The sequence below is a fragment of the Pristis pectinata genome, chromosome 9 (genome assembly GCF_009764475.1).
Source record: "Pristis pectinata isolate sPriPec2 chromosome 9, sPriPec2.1.pri, whole genome shotgun sequence".
Taxonomy (NCBI): domain Eukaryota; kingdom Metazoa; phylum Chordata; class Chondrichthyes; order Rhinopristiformes; family Pristidae; genus Pristis; species Pristis pectinata.
The window spans coordinates 50,891,591-50,912,775 of record NC_067413.1 but is presented as its reverse complement, the minus strand read 5'-3'; the positions used below and the strand labels follow the sequence as shown (position 1 = coordinate 50,912,775).

The 21,185-nt window shown below is 40.0% G+C and overlaps 1 protein-coding gene across 2 annotated transcripts in view; it reads right to left on the bottom strand.

Moving 5' to 3' along the window:
- Positions 1-21,185, bottom strand: part of rims2a (regulating synaptic membrane exocytosis 2a) — an 830,253-nt gene that overhangs the window by 575,430 nt on the left and 233,638 nt on the right. Inside the window, exon 5 of one of the 2 annotated variants that reach the window (XM_052023914.1) lies at positions 18,307-18,318. The exons of the other annotated variant lie outside the window; for it this stretch is intronic. Within the exon in view, the coding sequence (XP_051879874.1) occupies positions 18,307-18,318 (12 nt within the window). The remainder of the gene's footprint in view (positions 1-18,306; positions 18,319-21,185) is intronic. 2 annotated transcript variants of the gene reach the window in all.

Sequence of the window (21,185 nt, the reverse complement as noted above, 5' to 3'; positions counted from 1 at the left end):
CAGGCATTCCAAAGTACGTCAAGTACTATGCTTGCAAAGTGCCTTTAAATACCCATACTCTAATTGATGTCTGCACACCAATATCTCATCAGACAGGTAACCCTTGAGAGTATTTTATTTGAACATCTTTATTAAAAAAAACTCCAATAAACATGCTGACAATAGAACAGATCTGCTGTGCACTGCAGAACCTCATCTTCTTTCCCCTCTATTCCCCGGCTCCCAATAGTTTGCAAGTTAAAATTCTCCCCTATGTGCTGAACATGTGATAACTGTAGCTTGTCTTGGAAGCAGTATGCTAGAGAACGTTTTGGTCAAATACACCTAGTCATTTTTGTTACTAAACCAACCCAAACCAACAGTAAAAATGTCAGCCAAGGCTCATTTCATTGTACCAAGTCAGAAGGCTCCAGATTCAAGATCCACCCAAGAGATACAAGCTGAAATATTTAAGCTGAAACTCCAGTGCAGCACTGAGGAAGTGCTGCATTGTTGCAGTTGTTGTTTTGAACTAGATATAAAACTAAGGCCCTCTCTAATGACTTGGGCCCATAAAAAGATTGCACGCCACTATTTCAAAGCATCCTAACCAACATTTTCCCCCCAATCCATGTTTCTAAAAAACAGTTTATTGATCATTATCACATGGAAGCTTGCTCTGCGCTAATTAATTACCACGTTCTCACCATACAAGTTCCAGCAGTGACTATCTTCAATAATAGAGAGAACAGTTAAACTTCAATAATCCTGTACCCTCAGGACTTTGATGGTGCCGGACTGGCAGTTTTTCTGGACTCATAGATATTGTATGTATTTATAAACTTTTCTTTACATGTTACCCAAGAATGTCACAAATTTTCCAGTCAAGCAGGGGTATTTAAAGGGAGCATGGGAAACAGGTGATGATGAAAGGAGAGCGGTAAATAGGACACCGGTGAATTTAAAAGGAGCATGGAAATCAAAGCCCTGGTGATTTTAAAAGAGCATGGGAAAAGGAGCCCTGTGTGTTTTAAGGGAGCACAGGAACCAGGGTCCCTGCATGTTTAAAGGGAGCATGGGAAACAGAACCAGTTGAGCCAGATGCCAAAACATTGAGTTCTGAGCTACAAGACAGAAGCTTTTTAACATATAATCACTCCCTGAGATGCTCAATGCCGCTTCCAACACAATGAGCCCCACCAACTACCTTTTGATGGGGTGGCGTGGGTGTCATCACCATTGACCAGAAACTCAACTGCACCGGCCACAAATGCTGTAGTTATAAGAGCAGACAGAGACTGTGTTTCCTGCAGTGAATGACTCACATCTTGACGCCCACTGCCTCTTCAACATTCACGAAACATGAGTCAGGAGCACGATGAAGTAAGTTCCACATGTCAGGTCCAACAACATTCATGAAACTCAAAACAACATAGGACAATTGACTGGCTCCTAGCCAGCACCCTAAACACTCATTCCCATCATCAATGGCACACTGCAACTGCAAGGTGTACCATCTAAAAAAGCACTGCTATTACTCAGCAAACCTACTCCAAAAGTACCTCCTAAATATGCAACTTCTACTGCCAAGAAGCACAAGGCCCTTTTGCTAGTCCTAAATTCTCAATTTCCCTCTCCATCAACACTGCCAGAGTATCTTCATGGAAAGGCTGCAGCAGGTCAAGTAGGTGACTCACCACCTTCTTCTCAAGGACAATTGAGGATGGACAGTAAATGCTGGCCTTGCCAGTGGCACCAGCAGCTCAATAAAAATGGACTTACAAAAAAATTCTACGTTACAATGGTGGCCAGGTTTCAAAAATGCTTCATTGATGTTAAATAAATTTGGGACTTCCTGAAAGGGATGTGTTTAATAAATGCAATTCATTATTTGTTATTGGGACCCTATTGGTCTTTTTTCAAAATATTGTCTTAAGATCTGATAGGTTCTGTGAAAACTGAAGAATCAGTCAATGAGCAATATTAATGAAAGGTACCCTGTATTCAGATAATATGAACTAACTGCTGGAGTTCTGCAAATTGCATTCACATAGGCACTAAAGGCTGAAGTTCATCCTCCGTCTCATGTACTAAACATACAATAATGTAACCCAGCTTCAGAAGTGAGTTCAGTGCACATATAATTGCAAGTTCAGTGCACGCAGCTGAGCATGAATTGCTATCCCAAAATATTAAATCACGAATCACGAGTAATGACTCTTGACATTTTATTTTTATATTTAGCTATCATATTCCAATAGGATCAATCAAAAATAAGCAGATATATCCTTTCTACTGCCTCTCTGTAATGATTTTGCATCTGTTTTTTGCGGTACTAATACTAAGGATTAACATGCTCTAATTACCTATGGACAAACAGCCCTTCAAACATAATAAGCTAATTCAGTAATCAAGCACATTTTCATTCATTCCAGGATACCAATTTTATTCTATTCGCATGCAAGTTTTAGTTGCTCTTTCAGCCTCTACGCCACTTTTATTTGTCATGTCTGAGCACTGATTATTCTGTGATAAGTATTTCCATATAATTCTTTATCCAAGTGCAAGTCTTCTAACAGTAGGCAGGCATATTGGAAGATCTTACAGAGCATATTGACTAACATAAACCCAGCATGACAAGTTTAAACTTGAAACAATTGAAGGATTACAGTTCCCTTTATGTTATTGCTGAATTGGGTTAGCGTAATGTAGGCTAACACATAACATGAATATTTTAAGCAGTGAACTTAAGATTGCAAGCAATGAAAATATTTCCTGTAGCAGTCACAAGGACAGACTTTGCTTTTCCATCCACTCACTCACCATGTAACACTGAAAGAATCATTTGGTATCCCTTTCCCTGCATATCTCGCACAACCCTAGCACCTCTTCCCATGTGGCAGCAGATTTTGTAACAGTTTTCTGTTCTCCCTGTAAGCAAAGAGCTGGTTCAATGCTTCACCATGGAGAGTTTATGGTGTGATGTCCAAAAGCAGTTTGTATGAGCAAAGAGGTTGTTGTGCCTCTCATCCTACAGATAATGGCAAGGTTAAAACAACTCATTAAAAATTACACATCTCAGCACAGCAGTCTATCAATAATTACAACGCATGGCTCAGCCAGTTCTGTGCTGCAAGAGAAACTTAACCACTTTTTGTTATTAATGAAAGATTTATTTGCGACACAAAAGGTTGAGAAACACAACTAATCACACAACAGGAAATGAAAACCAAAACACAAAATATTTGCCAGAGACAGAAAACCAAATCATGTTTTCTGTTTCAGTCTATTGCTAGTTATGTCTTCATTATTTATAGATACGAGCACTGGTTTCCAGCCAATAAGGTTGAATCCAAATGATTAAATATGTATGACATTCCCTACTGTGATATAAAGGGCCAACTGTGCTCAAAGAATCATAAGTGTTCTGCTATACTTCTGTAACTCAGACAAAGGAATCTGGTGTACTAAGTCTGATTCTGTGCATCAATAAAACTATCAGCTGCTGAATCCACCATAGTTCCAGCACTAAAGCCATTAAACAAAATTAAATCCAAAGATCCAATTACAAGCGTTGTAGTTCAACTATTACTTCCAACTGATGATGTAAATAAAATTACAGCCAAGAATATAGATTTAATAACCTATAAGTAATGAAAATCTTAATTTGGTTAGGTACTTAATAAACCCACCACCAACATTTGACAATTTAAACAGAAATCCATCTATGTGAAAGTGTTCTTTCAATCTTTATTTTCTTGCTTTGATATAAATTATTAAAAAGAAACACTTCCACATGCCATTGTGACAAGGGGTACACACAGTTCTTCCATATGATGCAATGCCATGGAATCTCAGAAGGTGGGAGATCCTGGAGATGTTCCGATGTGGTACCTGCACGATGTAAATGATACTTGTCACGTCAGCCCAAAACTGAGGGTCTTGTTGAATCAGCTGCCAGCACCAGCACTATCACTGGCCCATATGGTAAGCAAGCATTTACTCTTTGCAGATCCCACTTGCTGGTAAGTTGGATCCCAAACCTAAGTGATAAAGTCCTGCAAAGTGGCACATGCACTGGTGTCACTTAATGGCCGGAACAACTCCCACCCATGTAACAGCTGAAAAGAACTTTGACAGCTCAGTAAGCCACACCTTCTTTGCTGTTGTCCAACCCATCAGTTTTGGTTCAGAATGGCCATTATTTTTCAGAAAAGTTCAATAACTTTTAAAAATCAATGAAACATTTAAAGAAATGTAAAAAATACAAATTAAAACAAAACAAATACCTATTTTTATTTTCTAAATCATATTCCAGTAAACTCAATTAAATAAAAATGGAAAATTATCCAAATCCCCCATAGTTGCTCCTCTCGTTAGAATGAATGGACATGTGGTTCAATAGGGAATTACAACAAATTTGCACTCTGCTATCTGAGGAGTCCAACAGCAAAGTTCAGTTGGCTAAATGCTCGCAAAGGCTGTCCAACAAGTTCAAGCCTTCCTTGTTCACATGGAAGTCCCATGTTTAGTGACATGTGCACAATTACCAGCTGACAGCTTGCTATTGTTGAGTGCTTCATTATCAGAGGATTTAGTAATAGAACTGAACATTCTACAATCATCACCACTTCTGGCCTGCAGAGGAAGGGAAGGTTATTGGTGAAACAGCAGAAGATAATTTACCCTGGAGACTACTCTGAAAAATCTCTTTGGTCTGGAATTTTGTTTTTGTTATAATTGTGTTCTTTCCTGTGAAAGTTGTGTATCACTGATGTTTAATTTATGCTTTAGTTGTGAATGCTGCTTATCTGATGCTATGTGCCTGTGATACTGCTGCAAGTAAGTTTTTCATTGCACCTGTGCATACATGTACTTGTGCATATGACAATAAACTCAACTTTGACTCACAATTCCTGAAAAATGAATAAATAAAAAAAGTAGTTACTCTCATATCTCACCTTTGGAATTCTCATTGTGGCTAGTGTTGGCTATGACTCACTGTGAACACTCTTAACTCTATCAGAAGGTTATAAATTCAAATCCAGAAATATGAACACAAAAGTCAAGGAAAACACTTAAATATAGTAGACTATGTGCTATACTATCTTTTGGAACCAAGGATGTTGGACCAAAGCCCTGAGTGCCCTCTCAGAAAAAAAATCCATGGAACTATTTCAAAGAAGAGCATGCAAGTTATCTCCTTTGAACTGCTGAACATTTATTCATCAATCAGCATCCAAATAGACACAACACGATCACTGAGAGCTTGCTGTGTGCGAATTGCCAGTCACATTTCTTACATTACAAAGAGATGCACCTCAAAAGTCCTTCATTGTCTGTAACACAATTTGGGATGTTCTAGGATCAGAAATGTGTTTTATAAATACAAGACTTGCTTTTTTAGAGCATAATATGGAATCAAAAAGTCATGCCATCATCTGAACTGAGCATCCGTGACATGGTTACAGGTAAGTAGGTGAGATTTAATACAGTCACTGTCAACTCTTTCTGTCACTTTGCTGATGTTAGTGAATAGGCCATAACTCGGTACTTTGCTCGATAGGATTTCTCCGGATTTCAGGATATGATTTTGCAATATTTCATCTTCTCAGATAGATCCCTGAGTTGTAGCTGTATAGGAACAGCTAAGCTGGAGTCTTGTATTCCGCAGAGGAGTTCAATGCAGAGGCACATTGACATTGCCATGGCAAATGCACTCCAAGCTATGCATACTGCACGACAGCAAGAACAGAATACTGATCCATTCAGGACAGAGCAAGAGTTTTGCACAAATGCATTGATACATCTTTAATTTGATATGTTAGTATTTTGTTAGAAAACTTTAAATGCTGTTCACCTGCACATGCACTTTCAAAGAATCATATGCTTGAATCCTTGTGTTTCTCTGTTCAACATATTTCTTTCAAGGGTAAACTTCAACTGTATGATTTTTCTCTCAATATATATGTGCCAAGAACTTTATCTGTTCTACTTATGGAGAGCTATAAAATTATTACAGGTTACCTTACACTGAATGTATTCCATTGGAGATGATAGGTCATAGAAGTGCTTTTACTTGTGGGAAAGTGCATAGCCATAAGCTTTCCATAAGAGATAGTCACCAAGAAATCCACAGGGAGTGACTGAAGTGAATATTATAGATGTACTTAAGAGAAGGCATATAAAGAATTAGAGAATGGAAGGTTACACTCACAGTCTAACATGAGGAAGGATCTTCAAATGGAGCATAAATGCCAATATTGTTTTGTCTGTTTCAGTGCCATACATCCAATTTAATCATGATTGTGGAAATGATGCGCAAAAAGCATTTTGTGAAGATTGCAATTAATTTTCAGTAAGTTTCAAGCAGCTGCCAGCAGTTAACTGTGCAGGAATCATGACAGGACTTCAACCCTTAAAGGGACACTCGTTATGGCAGCCCAATAACAGCAACAGATGCTATGGTTGCTGTGGAGAGAAAGAGAGAGGGAGTACAGAGAAAAAGAGCAAGACCTCAGTTCACAGAACGTGACCCTGAAACACTGGTGGGTAAAATCAGTGCCAGAACAGCTGTGTTATGTGCCAGGCAAGGCATGTGCCAACAAGGGCCTCAAGGTCAGTTATTAGATGTGGATGGCATGAAGTCACAAAGCTGAGGTACAGTCCCAACCCCACCCACGTTCACATGACTAAACACAGACAAATATCACCTCAGGTGCTGGTTCAGAGAGGAAAGAAGAAAGTAGATGAAAGGCCTTGTTATATGCATAGCGGAGAGCCGACTCTAATTAAAATCCTTGTAAATGAGCTGCATAAGATTAAGGAGTTGCATTGTAGTAGGGCACCAGGAGGCTTTACCATGCTGCAGTTAGGTAGAAAGATGGCAGCAGAATTTTCGGCACGGTAATGTATTGGTTAGCGTAATGCTATTACGGTGCCAGCGGCCTGAGTTCAATTCCGGCTGCTCTCTGTAAGGAGCTTGTACGTTCTCCCTGTGTCTGCGTGAGTTTCCTCTGGGTGCTCCAGTTTCCTCCCACATTCCAAAGATGTACAGGTTAGGAAATTGTGGGCATGCTACGTTGGCGCCAGAAGCATGGCGACACTTGCAGGCAGCCCCCCAGAACACTCTACGCAAAAGATGCATTTCACTGTGTGTTTCAATGTACATGTGACTAATAAAAATATCTTATCTTATCTTAATATGGAGAAGAGTCCAAAGAAAAACCATGGCCTGACAGGGTACATCAAGGTGCGAGTGCTGAAACTTGGAACTGTACTCACACGTTCTGCCTTGAGTGTAATACTCAGACTCCTCCGACAACAACTCACTCACCCCCCCACCCCCCACCCCCCCCCAACAATCAGAGGCAGCACACAACGACAATGTGCTCACAGGATCCCATATCTCATGCCACTTTCAAGGATTTATGCACATATACACAGCTCCTCTAGCCCTGCCCAACCCCACAAACTGTGTTATTAAATCATTGACATCAATCCTCACTTTTTTCTGTCGGAATGTATCACTTCACATTTCTCCATTTTAAAATTCATTTGCCAATGAGCTGCTTGATCTGCTAGCTATCAATGTAGTCTATTACTATTTTCCTCCATTTCACACATATCGTATGGTGTTGTTCAAGACACTATATACAATCCTAGTACTGAACCCTGGGGAATGTCACTGTCTACCATCCTCCATCTGAAAAACAAGTGTCTACCCTGATCCTCTTCCTTCTGTGCTTGAAAGAGTTTTCAATCCATTATGTGACTGAGCCCTCCCTCATCAGTTTTGTTAGCCAACCTATTGTGTGAAATTTAGTCAACTACTTTCTTAAGGTTCACATGAATGACATTTACTGCATTCCATCACCAACCTTCCCTGTGATCAAAAAATTCTGTCAGGTTAGCCAGACACGATTTGCTTTTTACAAGTCTGTGTTGGCTCTCCTTTATCAATACAAACTTCTCCAAGTGCCAATTACCTTTTTTCTGAATTATTGTTTCAAAAGCTCCCCCACCACTGAAGTTAATCTGATCAGTCTGAGATGTCTGGGATGTCCTCAAATTCCTTTCAAAAAAGAATGTCACATACGTCATTCTACACTGCTCTAGTACTTCCTCCATATCTAAGGAGAATTGGAAGTCCATGGCAAGTGCTTTTGCTTCTCCACCACAACATCCCTCAGCAACCTGTCATGCATTCCATCCAGAGCTGATATTTACTTACTTTAAGCTTAGCCAGCCTTTCTAAAACTTTATTAGTTTTCACCTCATCAATTATTTCTACTGCATCCACTTCTTCCGAGATATTTACATCATCCACTTCGTTGGTAGAGACCAATATGAAGTATTATAGTCTTGTTGATTGCCTCTGCCTATGCATCCCTGATAGAATCACCCCTTCTATTTACCTGCTTATTCTTCATGTACCTATAACAGTCATTTGCCTTCAATGAAATATGCCATTTTATTCCCATAGTCACCTTTTTCTTGCTTTAATTTCCCTTCTTCCCATATTCAGCCTTGTTCTTATTTAAATGATTCACTTAATATACATCACAATCCCGCTCTTCTTTTTATTTCATCATATTTTCAATCATCCAGGGAGCTCTGCATTTGGTTCCTTTCTTACTTATGAGAATGTGCCCAGCCTGTATTGAGGTACATCCTCTTTAAAAGGTATCTCATTGCTGATGTACAGTTTTACCTGCCAATCTTTTGTTCCACCTTACCCTGGCCAAATTCCACTTCATTCTATTAGATCTCGTAAAGCACAAAGATCTACTTCAGATTACTCCTTGCCCTCCTCTAGTACTAAGCTAAATCTTACAAATCAATGATTAAGTATTCTCCCACTAACACTTCAGCCTCTAGGTCATTTCATTCCTCACAACCAGATCCAGGAATACCCCATTCCCTGTTGGGCCCAAACCATATTAGTCCTGGAAACTATCCTGAACGCATTTCAGAAATTCCTCACATTCTTTGAATTTATGCTGACATCTGAATCAATGTTGGGGTACTTGAAGTCCTTGAACATCACCACCCTACAGTTCTGGTACATCTCCATAATGTACCTGTAGATTTTCTCCTTTTTCTTGCTTACATCACGAGAGAATAACGTGACAGAGCTCACTCCAGTTACAAGAACATAGGTCCATATCCTGTTGAGGTGTATCTCATGCATCTGATCCTGCACGACACACATCTCTGGCACTGCATTAATTCAGCTTATGTTTCTACTTCTGCTCCTGCACTGAGAGCATTCCAAAGATTACTACTGGAGGACCTTCTTTCCCCTTCCTAGCTCCTGAAGGTGAGACATAGGACTTCAGTTCCTGCTCTTTCTATGCCCTTGGTAACAATGTATTCTAAGATTTCTGGTTTACTCCATTCTTCCAATGCTTTACCCTGGCACCAGGAAGGCAACACACCATGTGAAACTCAGGATAAGAGTAACAGGAACACTCATCATCTCTTTAACAATATAATCTTGTTTGACAACTGCTTTGTACCCTTGGCTGTTCCCACTAGTGGAGTCGCTTGTCCTTTGGTGGCATTTTCTGTGAATTTAGCACTGTAAGTTGATGTCCAATCAAATTCTAGTGCCAAGTACCAGTTTCAGAGGGGCACAGATCCTGAAGATTCCTCACTCCCTGTCCTTCTGGAAGGGCACCCACATATTGCCCTGAATGTTCTCTGGCTGCAGAGAACCAACTTTTGGAATGCAAGATCCAGGAAATTCTCAGCTTCTAAAATGTTCCACATTAAATCTCGTCACCTCTCAAGCTGGGAATCCTCACTCTGTGCATGATCACCTGGAGACATTCCCTGTACGTCTTATACATCCTAAAGTTTCCACATGTTTCAGGAACTCAGGCAATAGGTCTCAACAACCCATCACATTCTTATTTCTTCTATACTCTTTTTTTTACTCTCATTGAATTGCACCAGTCCTTTTATTATCTTTTTTTAACTTTAATTTCCCAGTTTTAAAGTGTTATTATTCAATCAGCTATTTATAATTATTTTAATCTAGTTAATAAACATGCTTAAATTACTAATTATAATTACACATTTCTTGCTGTAAGTAGTAATTTGACCGAGCTGCTTTACTGGTTCTTTTAAATAAATTGTTATTTTGTTTTTAATTTAACCCCGTGTATTTATATTTATTTATATATATGTAGCAAGATTTTTTCCCTCTCTTCAATGAATTTCCAAGCACATCAGAGTCCAGATCTCCACATTCTGCACTCTGTGCATCAGTAAAATTTTATTAGATTTTAAGACACATTAAAGTTCTCCAAGTACTTAGCCAGTCTCTGATGTTTGTAATTACCTCCTATTCAAGAAACCTGAAATAGCAGACCACCTAATTAACTGTTAGCTGCCACTGACAAGCAGTTTCGAGTTATAGGGAGAGTTAGGCAGGATGGGACTTTATTTACTGGAGTGTAGGAGAATGAGGGGTGACCTTATAGAGGTGTATAAAATCATGAGGGGCATAGATAGGGTGAATGCACACTGTCTTTTTCCCAGGGAAAGGGAATCAAAAACTAGAGGACATAGGTCTAAGGTGAGAGGGGAAAGATTTAAAAGGGACCCAATTGGTAACTGCTTCATGCAGAGGGTGGTGCATATATGGAATGAGCTGCCAGATCAAGTGGTTGAGGCAGGTACAATAACAACGTTTAAAAGGCACTTGGGCAGGTACACAGATAGGTTTTGAGGGATATGGTCCAAACACAGGCAAATGGGACTAGACCAGATGGGTACCCAGGTCAGCATGGATGAGTTGGGCTGAAGGGCCTTTTTCTGAGTTGTATTACTCTATGACTCTATCAGCAGTTTACTATTGACAAACACTTTAAAAGAAATTGCAAGTTTAAATTAATTACAAGCTGAACTTAAAGATAAGTTAACTTCTTCACGCAAAAAAACTAAAACTAAACTTCACCCCATCCCTCCCGAGACATAACAGGGATAGAGTTTCCCTTGTCCTCACCTACCACCCCACAAGCCTCCGTATCCAACATATCATTCCCAACAACTTCTGCCATCTCCAACTCGATCCCACCACTAGGGACATCTTCCCCTCCCTGCTTTCCACAGGGATCGCTCCCTCTGTGACTCCCTTGTCCACTCGTTCCTCCCCACTGATCCCTCTCCAGGCCCTTATCCCTGCAACCACACTAAGTGCTGCACCTGCCCCTACACTTCTTCCCTCACCCTAAACAGGTGAGGGCCCTAAACAGTCCTTCCAGCTGAGGCAGTCCTTCACTTGTGAATCTATCAATGTCATTTATTGCATCTGGTGCTCTCAGTGTGCCCTCTTATACATTGGTGAGACCTGATACAGATTGGGGGAAATCGTTTTGTCGAGTGCCTTCAGTTCATACGCCAGAACAGCCAGGATCTCCCAGTGGCCACCCGTTTTAAGTCCACTTCCCATTCCCACACTGACATGTCGGTCCACAGCCTCCTCTACTGCCAAGTTGAGGCAAAACGCAAATTAGAGGAACAGCACCTCATATTTCATCTTGGTAGTCACCAACTTGACTGCATGAACATCGATTTCTCTAACTTCCAGTAACACTACCCTCTGACCTCCTTTGTTTTCCCTTACACCACTGGCCCCATCACCCCTTCTCTTTCGCCTCCCCCACCCTCTCCATCTACCCACCCACACATTACTCCCTCCGGTTCCCTTCTTCACCTCCATGGTCCACTGTCCTCTCTGATCAGATTTCATCTTCTTCAGCCCTTTGTCACTTCCACCTATCACTTCCCAGCTTCTTACATCATTCCCACTCCCCCCCCCTCACCTGGTTCCACCTATCACCCACCAGTTCTCACTTCACCTCCCCCCACGCCCCCCCCCGACCTTTCTATACTGGCTGTCTCCTCTATTTCTTTCCAGAAGTTAATGAAGGGTTTCAGCCCAAAATGTTGACTGTCCATTTCCCTCCATAGATCCTGCCTGACCTGCTGAGTTCCTCCAGTGTTTTGTGTGTTGCTTTAGAATGATCTTGCCCCTTCACCAAATCCCATGCTTCCCAATTTCCCAACCTTCACTCTGTTGAAGCTGCACTCTGTGTGAATGCTCTGGATTAATGCATTTTACAATGGTGTCCCCATTTTAACTTTCATCCTTCACTTTGTTTTTTTTAAAGTTAATGAAAGCACAGAAAACAGGGAGAAATCTCAGAAAACATTGTGAGAATGTATCTATGGCACTTTTCCATCCCCAATTAAAGCAGAAGCCACAAACCCAGTTTTGAAGGAAGTAATGTGGCAGATGTAACCAGTGTTCATCAATGGGGAGCTAGGCAATAATTCTTCTTATCTTCGTAATCCGTTTCCCTTGTACTATATAAAAAAAACATGGTGAATATCCCCATATCATAGATGTTGCCAATTGCCCATGTTGCTCTAAGGTGTTGCATTGTCAGCTAAACTCCCAGGACCCCATTTGATCCAGTTTATTTTACTACAAATGTTAGTCATAATACTCCAAATCCTCTCTGAGGTGGCCACTCTTAAAGTTTTCCTTCCAATGTTCTCTCCCCCTCCAGTTGTCATATGATTATGCGTCAGACTCCAAACTTCACAGATAACTACAAAGATAAAAATCTTCATCACTGTAGTCATCAGTTTTTCCAGGAATTATCACACCCACAAAAATATGATGTGTTTCCATTTAGTTTGGCTGGTGCTGATGTCAGTAGCTGAGTGCCAGCCTGACAAGTGTTGCCATTAGTACAAATACCACAAACAGAAATGCAAAAAGTTTGTCCCATCACAAAGTACGTCAGTTCATTGTTTCATCAGAAGAGTGCATTCACTGCAAATAATAGCAAAGCAGTTGCTTGTTATGGTGAGAGCTGGCTGTAATGCCGCATCAAAAGAATTCTCACAAGGCACCTTATTGCCAAGTATATTACTACGGGAATTGCAGATGCTGACTGATCTATCAATGCAGTTGCACAAACAGGCTTTAATGAATGCATTTGAATGAATTTTTTTTTAAAATGCTCAACAAAATCCAAAGTTCTGCATTATGCTGTGGTTGCTGAAGGATCCCCATAGCTACAGGTCTACATGTTCAATGTGTTCCTGAAGCAATGAAAACTTTGTAAGGCAAGCAAGGTACATATAAATCCCATTTTTTGATGTTCTTGATATACGAGAGATCCAGTATACAATGTACATTAATAGAAGCTACCCATTGGTCATATCTATATCCGTACATTCATCTTGAAAATTTGATGGAAAACACAATGATGCTGGAGGAACTCAGCATCCGTGGAGAAGAGCAGGTGGTCAACATTTCGGGTCAGGACCCTTCCTCAGGACTGAAGATAGGAAAAGGGGAAGCCCAATATATAGGAGGGAAAAGCAGAGCAGTGATAGGTGGACAAAAGGGGTGAGGCGGGGTGGGAACAGGGTGGTGATAGGTAGATGTAGGTAAGAGATAATGATAGGCAGGTGTGGGGGAGGAGGGGAGAGCAGATCCACCGGGGGATGGGTCAAAGGTAAGAAGAGAGAGGGAAAAAGAAAAAAAATAAAAAAAGGCTAAGAAAGGGAAGAAGAGAAGAAGCATGGGGGGGTGTGGGGATTACCTAAAGTGGAAGAATTCAATGTTCATGCCATTAGGCTGCAAGGTTACAAGATGGAAAATGAGGTGCTGTTCCTCCAGTTTGCGCTTGGAATTCTGCTGGGAGTGGAGGAGGCCGAGGACTGACATATCAGTGATAGTGTGGGAGGGGGAGTTGAAGTGACTGGCAACAGGGAGATGCAGATCACGGTTACAGACAGAGCACAGGTGTTCTGCGAAACGGTCACCTCATCTGCATTTGGTCTCACCAATGTAGAGGAGAACACATTTGGAGCACCAAATGCAGTAGATGATATTAAGGCAGGTGCAGGTGAATCTCTGTCTCACCTGAAAGGACTGTTTGGGTCCCTGGATGGAGGTGGTGTAGGGGCAGGTGTTGCACCTATGGCGGGGGCAATGGAAAGTCCCTGGGGTGGGAGTGGGATTGGTGGGGGGGGGGGGGGGGGGTAGGAGTGAACCAGGGAGTCGTGGAGAGAGCGGTCCCTGTGAAAGGCAGAAAGAGGTGGAGAGGGGAAGATATGCTTGGTGGTGGGGTCCCGTTGCAGATGGCGGAAGTGGCGGAGAATGACGTGTTGGGTACGTAGGCTGGCAGGAAGAAATGAGAGGATGGGGGGGTGGGGGGAGACCCTATCCCTGTTGGGTCTAGGAGGGGTGGATGTGAGAGCAGAGGTGCAGAAATGGCAGAGGTACGGGCGCAAGCTCATCTTGAAAACTTGCCTGAAACAAGAATATAGTCTTCAGCAACTTCCGATTGTGCTCTCCAATGGAGTTGAAGTAAGAGTAGCCCTTACTAAGCAATTATGATTGGTTGTTCTTGTGTGCACAGCCTCTTAGTTCCACAATGATAGATCTGCATGACTGAGTCCATAATGCATGCATCAGTGTCCTCAGAAGAATCTGCAGTATAGTCAACCCTGCATTACAGAGTTCCTAGAAAATCATCTGCAATGCAACTTTCTACAAGGCGAACCCCCTTTTCACATTGAATCCCATATTATAAGCGGAGATGCATTCCTATGGGATATTTTTCCTCTCATTTTTAGCCATTTTATCGGCAATGAAAAAGTGACCCACCACCATTATTTAACAGCTGAGGCCAACAGTAGACTCGGGGGATGAACAAGACTCATGTGAAAGACACAACAATTTTAAAAAAAATTTATTTTTAGTCACTCAATACTGTAGGGCAATAAGACGTGGATATGATGTCACCGTGTCAATTGGGTTGGCGGTCACAGTCAAGTCCCTCCTTTGCCACACCCTCATTATTCCTTCTTTTTTGCACTATTTATTTATTTTGTAACATAATAATTTTATGTCTGCACCGTACTGCTGCTGCAAAACAACAAATTTCATTTTATACGAGTCAATGATAAAAATATGATTCTGATTTCACTCTAGTCTGAGGACACGAGAATAGACGTCTCAGAGTGCAGTGCTGATTCAGTCTTCATCTGTGACGCATTTTCTCTGAGGCACAAGACTCATGGATTGGGAAAGGCTTTAGGAAAGTGGGAGTATCGGGGAAGGGAATGGGATTTGACGATTGGGGCTCATGGGAGTAAGGTGGTAGAGAGATTCAAGGGAGTAGTGAGTTAAAACACCGTGGAGTAAAGGCCAAGATATTACTTTAAGGAGCTGGCCATAGCTATTGCAGCACCCCAGAATGCAGCATGTCAAAGAAAATATCTCAGAGACGAAGAGTGCATCTGCGCTGCATGCTGAGATGTCTGTTCACATGTCCTCAGACTGGAGAGGGTGTGGCAAAGGAGGGACTCTGCTTTGACTGCCAACCCAATGGACACAGTAACATCACATCCAAATTTTATTGCCCCACAGCGCTGTGTAACTACAAGTAAAAATTAACAATATTTGTTGCTTCTTTCACATTTAGCGTTTATTTATTTTCCCTCACATAAATTCGACAAGAATGAATTTTATTCCATATCTCTAATTTTTGGGTAGAGATTTGTGAATTCCGTAAAGGTGAATTTCCATAACCTGAACGGCCCTAACTTGCACTGTCCCTGACAGCATACCTTGAGAGACCCTCTTCTTTACACTGCCTACCCTGACTCTCACCCTCTGTGCATGATGTTGCTCTTCCTCCACCTCCTTCTCCTAATGGAGAACCTCGGGCAAAGCCTCAGCTCTCAGCATTTGGTCTTCTAACAAGACATGTTGCATCCTCAGAACTGTATATTGAATTCAACAATTTCAGATAACCAGTATTTCCACTCCCTATCAGAACTGGCTAATTCCAACGGAAGGCCATTGACATTTCCCTCTTCACAGATGTTGTCTGACCTGCTGGGCATTTCCAACATTCTCTTCCAGTTTAGATTTCCAACATTTGTAGTGTTTTGTATTACACAGTTCCAACATTTTTTTTGCTCTCCCTCTCTCCTTTGTCCTCATTCACCTCCTTTTAATTATATTTCCTTCAGATATATCAGCTGTGACTAATAAGCCTTGACCCTGCTCTCTCAGCCGCCAACACCACCTTTCAACTCATTCATTTTCTCTTGGTCTCCATCCTCTCATGGACATTCTCATTGTTCTTCTCAGCCTTCCCCTTTTCTAAAACTTGTTTGAGTTTTAACTTTTTCCTTTCTATTATGAAACATCTTTGACCTGAAACATTAACTTTCTACCTCCCTCCATGGCTGCTGCTTGACTGACTGAGCATATTCAGCATTTTCTGTTCAGTTCAGCTTTCTTATTAGCCAGATTGTGCCAGAGGTAACACATGATGACGAAGTATGAATTTTTTTCAATAACCAATCATGACTTGCACATTCAGGGACTAGTCGTCTTTGCTCTCGATGAAGAGCTTCTGGTTCCAAAAGGAAGCCTGAAGCACCATGCGAGTGCAGTCCATCAGCACGGTAGCATAGCGGTTAGCGCGATGCTATTACAGCGCCAGCGATCAGGGTTCGATTCCCGTCGCTGTCTGTAAGGAGTTTGTACATTCTCCCATGTCTGCATGGGTTTCCTCCGGGTGCTCCGGTTTCCTCCCACATTCTAAAAGACATACGGGTAGGTTAATTTGGGTTTAAAATGGGCGGCGCAGACTCATTGGGCTGGAAGGGGCTGTTATCACGCTGTAAATAAAAAAATTTAAATTAAAAAAAAAATTTAAACATTGGATTAGTCCACAGCGCTGGAAAATCTACACACTTATTTGGTCTCCTGAGCTTTGCTGAAGGAAAAGTAGATGTTCTAAACTCAATGAACATCAGTAATCTCTTCGATGTTTCAGTGAGCATCAAACAGTGTGATATAGCTACTACCACCTGAAATGGTCTGGAGGCTGAGAAGCTGAGTGTGTTAGTGACTTTGACCCCTACAGGCAGAGCAATTCAGGCCCAAGTGCATTCTGGGCCATTTCTACAGAAGGCCACAAATCTCTGTCATGACTGACTTAGAAAACCTTAACCTCTGTTGATTCCAGAAAAGATCAGTGTTCAAATATGTAGCAGAGTTGATAGATTTATGTGATTTATTCTATTTGAAATTGAACACAAGCCACACAAGAAACAGATGGCCGACGGAACTAATTCTGGTAAAATGGCTTTTTGACACATTCATTAATCCTATGCCAAGTTCCTAAATGAAGATTGTTGTCCTCAGATCAAATAGCAGTGACAATCTAAATCTTCTAATTTGAAACCTAGCAGGGAAATCAAAGTTTAGGACACATGCCTCTACTCCATAGTCCGAAGTGTAGTAGAAATAAGATGCAAATCATAAAAGTAAAAGGGTGTAAGTAAATCTTCTGGACTTGCACACATGTAAAATGTTTTACTGTGTTCTTTAACTATTTGAACCTACCCCCCCCCCCAACACACACACACACACACACACACACACACACACACACACACACACACACACACTTTTAAATATAGTTTCTTAACTAGGGTTGTGGCAGACACTTGACTTCCTTTTCATTCTCACATCAAAACTAGTCACAGGTAAATTTGGAGTCAAAATATTTTGCATTCATCTCTGGCAGACTATGGCAAAAATTGACCCACCAACTCTTCGAAACCCAACAGAGTTCAATTTTTTTTAACCTAATTTATCATATGCATGTTACCATTAAACAAAACAATGAATTATAGAACTAGAATTTGGTATAACTGATCTAGCAATTTTATACATTTGTACATTATATTGCAAATAGAGTTGTATTAATAATCTACAAGAGGAAATTGACAATAAGAAGAAAAATGTTATACTGGGATTCACATAGAATCTAAGAAAAAGTACTGCCTACAGGAGAAGATTTATATTATTGCTAGGATTTCAACAGCACCAACAAATCTAGAACTCTCAGATTTAATATTAAACATTCAAATATGACTTGCTTGGTACTATAGTCACAAAGTGGTTTACCAACTATAGTATCAAACTCCTGTTGTTGACATTTGACCATATACTGTACCTCAAATGCATCAACACTGTAGTTATTTGATTATTAAGAAACTAGAGTAGAAATTCCTTAATCTATGTATAGACAACTAAAATACCTGTTAATTAAACCTTTCCCAACGAATTAAATTTTTTTCCCCAAAACTTTACCTGAAGTATATCACCTAATTCTCAACATGTACAAAAGTAATCAAATCAGAAAACACATGAATATCAATAACATTTAAATACTAAATATAATATAGTGAAAATTAGATTCTGACCACTTTGTCTTCCTGGAATCCAAGAAAGCAAGGAGAGGAAGGCAGGCAGGAAACAAAAGGGAAAGAGAAAGAAATAAGTTATTATTTATTCAAGTATGGAAGTGTAGCAAGATATTTCAGAATGAGAACATACCACTGATAGCATTCACAGGATATAAAATACTGAGGTGTAAGCAATGATAAACCCTAAAGGCAATATTTATAATGGAAACTTCAGAGGTTTAATGAACAGTGGAATATAACAGGCAAATACAATAAAAAAAGTCTTCCAAAGAAAGTTGGACACTTGCACACAATTTGTTTCATAACTCATTTTTACGAAAACAAAAAAAACATGAAAACTGGCAATTTTCCATTTATTTAATTTTGCAGAATTCAAAGATTTACGAAAAACATAACTGCAGCATCAATGTTGGGCTTCAATAAATGAAAATGAAAAATCACTGATGCTAGAAATCTACAATAAAAACAGAAAATGCTGGAAACTCTCAGCAAGTCAAGCAGGATCTGTGGAAAGAGAAAGAACGTTAATGTTTCAGGTAATTTCATTAACAGTTTCTTGTTCCACAGCGGCTGCCTAACCTGTCGAGTGAATCTAGCATTTTCTGTTTCTTTATTTTGGATTTCAATAATGTCACAAGAAAAGAATCATTTTTGCTCCTGTGTTCAAAAATCATGAATTTGCTCAACAAGGAATGTAATTATAATGCCTTGGTGCATCATAAGCCAATCAGCTTTATCCTATGTTTTTAATCAGTCATTAATTAACCAGGACACTCCTGCAGCAAAACTACAGCATTAATTGCTGTCCATTTAGTAATGCAGCACCGAAATTGTTAGTGCTGTACAAAAAGTGTTATTTGCTTTCATTTTACAGAAAGCAAACACAATACTTTCATATTAATTTTGTAACATCTTTATCAGAAGAGATGCCATATTTTTCTCATCATCTTTCTTGGGTTTCCCTGCATCTAGCACCATTATTGAATAGCAATCCTATTCCTGGATTTCCATGAAAACTAACCTTAGATTACTTATATGATGAACATGAACAAATCATGGGGGTAATATCAATGGGACATTTATGCCTTCTAGTTTACAGGTTGGAAAAAAATCCGTACTTTCATTTCACATGCTTAAACACAATACCTGAAAATGCATTGAAGTACATAGAATTTTGTCAAAACTACAAATTCAAATTCAGATAAAATGGGAACTAGTGCTCCTGGTTCCCTTTCTTGACATTTTCAAAGGAACATCTCAGAATTTTTCAAAACTTCTTTTTATATTATTCCCGGCTATAAAATTTCCATGCTCTGAGCAATTCCAAGACTTAGCTAATATGATTGGGGCACAATATAGTAACAGATGTTTAGTAATGGCATTTCTGTGAAAATAACCTGAAATAACTTATTTTTCAATCTTAAATAAAAATAGACAAGAATGTAAACACCCAACAGGTCAGGCAGCATCTATGGAAAGAGAAAAAGTTAATGTTTCAAGTTGAAGACTGCTAGTCATATTTTTTAATTTTCTGTGTTTGACTTCAACTCATTACCTTTAATGAGGATGAATTGCTAAGTTTTCCTCAGTGTAAAAAGTACTCAGGACTCAAAAAAGTATAAGCCCATGGGATCGAAAGGACAATGGCAAATTAAATTCAAAACTGGCTTAGTAGCAAGACCAAAGGATTGAGAGGTATTTTTGTGACTGGAAGACTGTTACCAATGGGGTTCCACTGGGCTGAGTACTTGGTACCTTGATTTAGCCTTAAGATAAGTAACACAATAAAGACACTTTCTGATGACACAAAAATTGGCAATGTGGTTGTTAGGGAAGAGGAAAGCCTTTGCAGGAGGAAATATTTGTCTGGTCAGTTGGGCAGTAAAGTGGCAAATAGCATTTAATCTAAGGAAGTGCAAGGTAATACATTTGGGGAGGGGCAACAAAGCAAGGGAATATATAATACACAGGAGGATATTAAGTGGTGTGAAACAAAGGGATATTGGACTGTATGTCAACAGATTTAAAGGTATCAAGACAAAACAATAAAATGCTTAATAAGGCATAAAGTACGTTATCTTTTATTGGCCAATGCATGGGATATAAGAACCAGGAGATTATGCTGGAGTATTTTACAATGCTTGTTAAGCCATTATGTACAGTTCAGTTCACTGCTTTATATGAAAGATATGACTGCACTGGAGAGGGTCTAGAGGAGACTTATGAGGGTGTGTCAGGACTGGAACCATGTGGAACTATAGATTTAAAGTAATTGGTAAAAAAATTGGAGGGGAGAGGAGGAAAAATATGCTGATGGGGATACACATCTAGAATTTACTCCCTTAAAGGGTGGAAGAGGCAGAAGCTGCAATCATATTTATGAAGTACTGAGGTATGTACTTGACCTGTACTAGAAGGTGGGATTGCGATACCATAAATATGATGGGATGAATCACCTCCTGTGTTGTAGATTTTCTGATTCTTTAATGTAAATCCAGTTGTAGTTTAATGCAAATCCAGTTGTAGTTTATAATCCAAATTTTAAATCATATTTAAAGAGACTGGAATCAGAACCTAAAGGGATGTCCATTTTTTTAATTAGTTGTTAATGGGACATCAGCATCAGTAAGACCAGCATTTACTGCCCATCCCTACTTATTCTTGAACTGAGCGGCTTGTTAAGCATTTTGAAGGGTAGGTACAGATCAATGCGTTTGGAGTCAAAAATAAGCCAGACTGAGAAAGGAAGTGGATTTCCTTCTCTAAACATTCCCGTGAACAAGTTGAGTTGTTATCATTATCCAGCTAACTCATGGTTACCATTGCTGAATCTAATACTTTGATTCTAAATTTACTTGACTAATTGAATTTAAATT